Source organism: Juglans regia, chromosome 2 (assembly GCF_001411555.2).
Source record: "Juglans regia cultivar Chandler chromosome 2, Walnut 2.0, whole genome shotgun sequence".
Taxonomy (NCBI): Eukaryota; Viridiplantae; Streptophyta; class Magnoliopsida; order Fagales; family Juglandaceae; genus Juglans; species Juglans regia.
This window is the reverse complement of record NC_049902.1, coordinates 5,224,929-5,234,086: the sequence shown is the minus strand read 5'-3', so window position 1 is coordinate 5,234,086 and position 9,158 is coordinate 5,224,929. Positions and strand designations below refer to the sequence as shown.

Below are 9,158 nucleotides of genomic sequence, written 5' to 3'. Positions count from 1 at the left end.
CACTGCAAATAGAGAACAAAAGGATGATTAGGCATTTTGACCTACTTCACTATGGCCGAGGACAGTGCCATCCATCTTAGCAGCTCATTTTTTTGAAAACTTGTCATGCAAGAGTCTAATCACGATTGTAGTTCTTATATAGGCCCGGAGTAACTTCTAAAATATTAAGCTCGGGAAGTATACAGTCACTATCTTTCAACTTGCTAGCCTGCATGTTCATGCTAGTCACTATCTTCAAAGAAGCAAACCAATCAAGTGCATAAATTCAAAGAGAAAAAAAAAAATGTGAACAACTGAACCAAAAAAAAAATGAAGCACAACGCAAAAATTACAAGAACTATCAACCCAATAAACTAGAAAGTATATAGAAGACCATATACAAGTGTGACTCTTTTGCTGCATCAAATATGTTGATTGCATTGAAGTCTTAGGTATATTGCCTGACAACGTAACAGTTTGTTCTAGCATGAGTTTTTCTTAACTACTAGAATTCATGAACAAATCAATTGCAAATCAAAGGGAAAGCAAAATGCCAGCTTTCATATAGGAGGCATTCTAATAGTTCAATCCACCAATTGGAATATCGCAAAAAATAAACAACCATATACCGTCACGTATCTTTCAGGGAAGAACGGATATAGCAGAAATAAAACCACCAGTACTTTAACAATTAACAATATCATTACCACGAATAGTTGGAGAGCTCGGGCCTAACAGGCTAAGCAATGGGGCACAGGAATTCTCAAATATCAATCATATATCAAGAACAAGAGAAGACAATGACAGGAAAAGTGAATTGCAATAGACAAAATACCTGCTAATGATGGATTACAATCGTTATCATTGCACATAAGATGGAAAATCAACCAAGTCCACCTCTGTGAACTACTGGACAACATTGCATATCATTGCACTTACCCGCTGAGACTGAATCATGCAGAGTGACAATTAAGCACGCTTCCCGCTGTTGGGGTTGGTCTTTGTGCAGAGGACCTTCTGTCCCTTCGCACGTCGGCGCTTCAATATTGCTCTGCCACTGGTGGTTCTCATCCGTCTGCGGAAGCCTTGAGTTCGAGCCAGAGACTTTCGCGACCTGTTTCTCTTTGTTTGACAAAGAGCGAACTTCCTAGCCCTCACAACTAAGCTGCGGGCTTTTTCTCTTCCGACCCCATTACCATAACTCAAATTCAAACCCAAAGATAAACCTAAAAATTAAAGGAAAAAAACATTAATTTTGCACATAATTCATTCAAATTCCCATTTCAACATTCCTCGCTGTCAATTATGGCTAAAATCAGCGAGGACAAGGGAATCAGACAACTAAATTATTATTGCAATTAAAATCTTACGAATCTTTTATCATTTTAGATTTCCTCGCCCATATGGTAGAATGACCAAATACCATGAAATAAAGCACAAACTTTGATACTTACTTACTCAAAAGCGGTGGTGAAATTACCTGAAAAGGAAGAAGGGAAAGAGAAAGAGGACGAAAAAGAAGAGGAAGAGGAAGAGGAGGGAATGAAGGAGCAATGAAGTAGCCCGGAATGAGGGATGGGGTTGCTCCCAACATTCAACGACACTGAGCTTCTCCTTGTTGAACCCGCAAGGAATGTGAGGGAAGCTGAAGGAATGCAAGCATGTCTACCTCCTCCGCACGAAAGCCAAGGTGACGACGATGATAACACTGTCAGCGAAGCCATTCTTTCACAAAGGGGGTCACGATTTGGTCAGATTAGATGGGTAGGTGAGGAGGAGGGACCTTGAGTTGGGCCTCGACTGCATTAAGGCACCTCCATCTCTAAGCTACTTCAATGGCTACTCTTTGTCTGCCTTGAGTGGTGTTGCGTCGACGAGGAACGACCTATACAGCTTTTGTGCGAAGGAAACAGACACTCTAGGGCAGAAAAATGGGAGCGGATGGCTTGAGTGGCTTTTGTGAGAAGGAAATGGGCGAAGTGATCTCCCATTTTGGGCTGCAAACAATGGCCACTGATGAGGGGGTGGGTATCACAGCGAGATGAGTGGGTGGGTATCACAGAGCGCGATCGTAGGAACTCGGGGATGGGGAAGAACAGAGTAAAAAAAAAAAGAGAGAGGGAATGTGTTTTCGTTTCGGGGGGAAAATTAAACAATCCATGAGTTAAGCGCCCTATAGATGAATTGCAGCGATTGTTTGACCGTCACAAGAATTTTTTAACTTTTCAGCGAAATACAGCATCGCAATATCTACCAAAATCGCTACAATTGAGATGTACAGTGATCCACTCCTAATAAATCGAAAGGCGTTGTTTACTCTATGCGACGAAAAATAAAATCGCCGCTAAAAAGACCAATTGCGGCGATTTTGTTTGCAACAGATGAAAAATTGCCGCAATTGAGCCATTTTCTTGTAGTGACAAGTTAAGGACATGTTCCACAATCTGGCAGAGTCCACAGCCTGTAACAAATAGAGATGGGGGTTTGGTGTACCCAATGCACCTCCAATGCCTTAGTCAATGATATATATGCAGAAGAAGTTATCATCAAGATAATGATCAAGATGAGTTGTTACCTAAACATGTTGTCTCCTTATATATATATAGGCGTAGGTAGTTATTGATAGACATTAAGAACGATCATCCTGTCTGGTCTTATCTTCATGTTCTTTTGATTTGATGTTGGTCCTAGGAATGTTGGATTCATCCCAACTTCCTTCGTCAGTTATCCATTCCACCTCATTTGGTGGTTACAACATGGAATCATGTGGATTCTTAGGACTCCAATGACTTGATCCTTACCATCCATTGGGTTGGGCCTCCATATTCGGACCGCTTCTCATTAACGGCTAAATGTATCCCTCCAATATGAATTAAAGATTCCTACCAAAGGGTGTAACGCTTCAATAAAAGGATTAAATCATATGGTCTATACCCTAAAAGAATTAGGCAATGATATAATTAGAACTCTTTTATATTCCCGACATCCTCGTCGGGCCAGTTCATAGTAACTGGCATGACTTAAGTCCTACATTTGTTTTTTTTTAGGATAGTATCTTATACCATTCGTAACGTCTCAATAAAATATCCAAGCCATATGACCTATATTCAAAAGTACTAGTCAATAATACAATTGGACCTTTATTAGTACGAGATCCCATATACCAACTACTATTATCATTTATCAAAATGGGATATCACAGAGGGCATGTTGAGGACCTGTACATAAAGTCAAAGAATCCACTTGAAATATTTCTAGTTTCTACAATTTGCACAAACTCTACCATATCTTTCGTGCACCGCATCTTCAATCAAAACACTTAATTGGACTGTTGGTTGTGAATACACATATATAATATAGGCAAGTGGTCCAAATGAACTATTGTGGCATTGGTCTTTATGGAAGTTGAAGAATATGCATGGTACTAGTTGCAAGACCTCCAATATCCATGTCCAACCTGACATCTTAACTCATCAATATTGTTTGAGTCATCAGCTAGCCCTAGTGTTGGCTCCAAAATTAGTGCAAGCGTAACACCGCAACAGCAAAAATGTTTCAAAATGAGGTTAAAGTTTCTTAGGAAAGAATTCTCATGATGTGATGCACAAATGATATAAAAAAATAATGATAAAACCTATTTGATGCGAAATATAACATTTTCGTTATATTTCCTTATCGAGTAATGCTAAATACAGTTGTGGAGTGCGCAAGTGTTGCACAATTCTTTTGAATAAAAGTGAGGTCTATTATTAAAAAATTAATTTCTTTTCATTTAGGTCTCGTATTTACTCAATTTTTTCAAAGGGATTACATGGCGCTTGCACACTCCACGACTGCAAATAACATTTACTTATTATTATGTTTGCTTAATGATAAATGATATTAGCAGTCGTGGAATGCGCAAACATCGTATAATGTCTCTAAAAAAAGCAGTCTAAATCTCATTAATCCTTGTTAAGAATCTCTCAAGCTCTCTGCTTAAATACAGTGACTTACGTCAAGACTATTGTGAACCACGAATGTCTATATCTGTCACGCTTTGGCAGAAGGGGAGAAGTGATGAAGCGAAGCTATTGGAGTTGTTCTGACCTTAGGGTTTGGTCGTGGGCTATAGGCTGGGCCATAGCGTGAGGCCCATGTGAGCTGGGCCGTCTGATATTTTGTTGCTCACAATGCTCAAAGCTATCCTTTATGTTTTGTTGATGGGTTATGTTTCTTTGTGTTAGTCCATATCTTAAGTAAGTCAAAAGGTCGAGAGGCCCATTTTCTTTATTATCTGAGTTGGAGTCGATTGCAGGAAGTCTTCTGGAACGAGAATCAAGTTGTTACTACTTCAAGAAAATTGTTATTACCTTTTCTCTCTCTCTCTCTTCTCTGTTAACATTGTAACACCCCGGTCCCGCACAGGTCGGATAGTTACTTTCTAACACTTAAACTCACATTTCAACAATATAAAAATAGACTCCAAATTCCTAATATCATATAGAAAATTTTGATTCAAACCACTATACTTAAATCATCTCACCCAAATCCTCAAAATCTTAATCCTCAGCTGAACCATCAAAATATCTGAAAAATATTGTGGAAATAAGGGGTGGGTTATCAACAACTCAGTAAGCAAAGAGCATATACTAGCATGCAAACATGAGCATTTATAAATTTCGGTATGCAGAACAAGACATTTACTTTCAGGATGCAGAAACAACATATTTTCTTTCAAAATATATAAACAAAACTTATTACAAAACATCAGAGCAAAATTTTCAGAAAAACAAACTTGTTCCCAAAACGAAATTCCTTTGGCATATCCAAACTGAAACATTATATTCATATCAAAGCATAGCATCACATCGGGACAAATACCATGTTTAACCCCCGTGGTAGGTTTATAAACCACTATTATACCCGTGGCTGGGCCGTATACCATGTTTAACCCTCGTGGTAGGATTATAAACCACCATTATACTCATGGCTGGGCCGTATACCATGTTTCACCCCCGTGATAGGGTTATAAACTACCATTATACCCATGGTTGGGCCGTATTCCATATTTCACCCCATGGTAGAGTTATAAACCATCATTATACACGTGGTTGGGCCTTAACAGAAACAGAACGAAACATCATCGGGATCAGATCACATTCATATATAGAATTAGAACTTCATGCCAAGGTTTTCAGATAATACATCATATCAAAACAAAATACTGAATAGTTTCAGATCATTTCTCATATTCGAAATAAACATAATTCAAAACATCTTCATTTATTCATAGCAAAAGCTTTTAAATTTTCATATTCGCTCTTTTTGCATAATTCAGAAACAGGATGTGCAAAATTAGCTAATGTCTACACCAGTCATAACAGAAAATAATTTCTCTTATATAGAATTTATGCATATGCAGAACAAACATTTGAGGTCGTTTCATATTTCTTTTCAAACAAACATGCATATTTTGAAAGTCAACCTCATTTCATTTCTTTTATGCAAAACTAGTATATGAACCCCGCTTACCTGGACTTCTTAGCTTTACAGAAAATTCACCGCAACAGTACTGATCAATTGTCAATCATCACCTATAAAAATTCATGTAACTTAAATAAATCTCCAATGAACAGATAATCTCATATTACACCTGAAATACTTATTTTAATTCCTCAAAAACCTAAAATTTCTCTTAATTCTAAAATACCTTCACTTCCTAAATTCATCAATATCCACATACCTATTAAACTCAAAATATTTCTGAAATTGCATAATTATATTAATAATAAATACAACCATGCCATAAAATACATTTTTGGTTTAAAGACTCATTAAAACAAAACTGATTAAAGTAGGAGAGAAAATATTTCATTGAATAAAAAATAGACTAATTAGTTTCTCTTTAAAGAGTTCAAAATAAAAGTCTTGCACTACTATGTTCTTCTAAAAAAATTTATATTAGTACTAACAAATATTTCAAATATTTATTTAATCTGAATTTAAAACAAAACTCATACAAAGTGAGTTTAATATATAAAAACTGAAACACGATCAACTTATAATTACTCTGTTAAAAGCATCAGTATACTGACTTAGTAGTATAAGTCCAAACGCCTACATCTAAATAAAAATATAACATGCATGTAATATAAAACTCATGATTTCAAATCCAATATACATAAACAACTCATTAAAATATAAATCCATTAACCTAGGACATCCAAAATAATATATCTGAAAACATCATAGGGACAAAAATGGTAATAGCACAATCTATTAGGTTAAACGAGACATCAAAATATTTCAGTTTTAAATAAGCATCACAAAAACAGAGCGGCGGCAGCAGCACATACCCAAGGAAAACAAAGAGGCAGCGGCACCGAGGGAATGGAGGTCTCGGCGGAGTTGGGTTGTGGTGGACGGTGGCTGTTCAGACGGCGGCACACTGGAAGAGAGAGAGAGTGATGAGCGAGAAAGAGAGAACGGAGAGTGAGAGATGCGCGAGAGATAAACAGAGAGAGAGGCTTACGGTGCTAATGGTCGAAAATGGAGATGGGACTGTGAGGACTCCGAGAGACACCTTGGGGTTGGGGGGTGCATAACCGACGACGGTAGTGGCTAACTCGCAGTGGTTGGCTGTCTGAACGGTGAAACAAGGGCTGGTTTTGGTGTGGAAGTGGGCATGGTTTTTGCTCTATTTTTAGTGCTTGGAATAGGGGCTGGCCTACGGTGGCTTATGGTTTCACATGGGGTTAGGCAAAGTCTGATGGCTTCCGTCGTGCAAAGGGAAAAACTCGCACAAGGTGGTTTCCGTTCGACTGAATGCACACGGGCTTGAGTTTTTGTGCTGGTGAGGACGCCCAACTAGGTTGGCGAGGTCTAACGCAGTGGGTGTGGATGTGTGGGGTTGGGCAATGGAAGTTGTCTCATGGTGGTGCATGGCCACGACAAAGGCTGGTAGCTTGAGGAGGAACTTTCGTGACTTATGGCAACAGGGAAAAACCCGAGAGGTAATATGAGGGAGGAAGCATTTACAAGGTGCAGTGTGTTGAGAAACCAAAATGCCTGGCATTGAGCACACGGGAAAGGGAAAAAAAATACAAAGAGGAAGGTAGTTACGTGCATGGGGGCAACGGTTACCATGAAGTTACCGTGCTTGATGAGGGAACTTCTTGTACATGGGGAGGAACAGACAAGTGAGAAGAGAAACGGTTGGGAGAAGAAAAAAAAAAAATATATATATATATATATATATATATTGATTGCAAGCTCTGTGCTAGACCCGGGTGTTACATTCTCCTCCCCTTAAAAAAAATTTCGTCCTCGCAATTTGTTAATACTACAAGCAAAGCCTAGATATTTATCCGCTACAACCATTCCATACCTACCCCAATCATCCATCAATTTGTCGAACCTAATATTTCAAATTTTAACTCTCCAATATTGTCGATCATATTTTTCCATATTTCCCCTAGCCAGACACTTTCGTGCATACTGCAATTCTAAGTCTAAACTATAAACCTCAATAATGCAATTAAGGACCAAAATAATAATTCCGAACTCTCCACATAATCCATGAACCTCATACAAATAATGAAATAAACTCTTAAACTATAATATCACCAAAACCACGCTTTCGCTGCGCCACTCTGATAACTTGTAGTCATAAACACATTGTAACTCACTCACGTACCTTTAAACTTAGCTACACCCCACATTTAAAAAGTCCATACATTTTTAGCTCACCAGAATCAAATTTAGAAATATACCAACATGATTGTAGCCTCTAAAACATCAATATCACAAGTATAAGCCCCAAGTTCCTAACCAAAACTCTTTCCAAGAAGTCAACCGGAAGTCTAAACCCTAAATCTTGTCCAAATCATTTCCTACAGTCCACAAAATTACGCCTACCAGAATTAAAATCTCGAATGTCTTAAAAATCGTTTTCCTAAAATATGCAGAAATCTAAAATCTCAGATTTTATGGGACATATTTCATTGGTCCGCGAGTACTAACATATCATCAAAAATCGTATTCGGGTGTTTGCAAAATTCTACAACCCTAAATCTCATCAAAATCACCTTTAAAAAATATGTAGCATCTCTAAACCTCAGATTTCAAAGAAAATTCAGTCCATAAAAATCTACAGAATCTCAAACTTTAAATATCATCACACTCCTCCTTATAGTCTGTAGAATCTCACACTTTGAATTTCATCACACTCATTTATACTCTTGAACACTCTCTTTCATTTTCAGTCGCGTTCAGATCCAAAGTGTTTCATAACTGATGACAAGGTGAGATATGGAAAACTTGTATTCTAATAAATGTTTCAAAATATAGAGTTCATATAAACATATGCAAATGGTTTTAACCACAAAAATGAATATGTATAAAATATTTTGAATTTATAAAAACACCTATATATATATATATAATGTACATGCAACTGTAGTAACAATATATTTCTAAAATCTAAACCTTAAATCATATCCAAGTCATGTCTTACACCCTACAAAATAAGACTACTATATCTAAAACCTAAAATATTATAAAAATCATTTCTTAGAGTTTGTAAAATCTAAATCCTCAAATTTATGTACCTCCAATCTAAAATTACTGCTTAAAACCCACAGATATCTAAACCTCCAAGGTTTATGGTATGCAGAATTCAAACCTGGCTCTGATACCATTTGTAACGCCCCAATAGAAGGTCCAAACCACATGGTCTATACTCTAAAAGGACTAATCAATGATACAATTAGAGTCTCATTGGAATCTTATAAAGAGCAAGAATTTATCCTTCTCAAGCAATGTGGGATCTCATATACCACCTACCTTTATCTATATCATATGGGGTATCACAAACATTCCGTTTGGATTCATAAATATATTGAGATATGTTAAGATACTTTTAGACGAATTGAATAAAATATTATTTTTATTTTAAAATTTTAAAAAGTTAAATTATTTATTATATATTTTATATGAGAATTTAAAAAAATTATAATGATGAAAGGAAAAAAAAAAAAGCTAAGTGACCGGAGAGGAATTAGCAAAATCATCCCATGTTGACTTGCCAGACGATGGCTCCCGTGATTGCTCTACTGAGCAAGAGACTGAGCTGTATTGCCCAACAACAATATCATATCTATTATCTCTACTGGAAAAGGAGCGAAGACTTTGACAAG

The 9,158-nt window shown here is 37.0% G+C and overlaps 1 protein-coding gene across 1 annotated transcript; it reads right to left on the bottom strand.

Moving 5' to 3' along the window:
* Positions 1-854: 854 nt before the first annotated feature.
* Positions 855-1,767, bottom strand: LOC109021295 (50S ribosomal protein L34, chloroplastic-like). Its single transcript, XM_019003903.2, has 2 exons — positions 1,460-1,767; positions 855-1,205 (listed from the first exon to the last, which is right to left on the bottom strand). The coding sequence occupies exons 1-2, from the start codon at positions 1,701-1,703 to the stop codon at positions 949-951; spliced, it is 501 nt and encodes a 166-aa protein (XP_018859448.1). The 5' UTR covers positions 1,704-1,767; the 3' UTR covers positions 855-948.
* Positions 1,768-9,158: the final 7,391 nt, after the last annotated feature.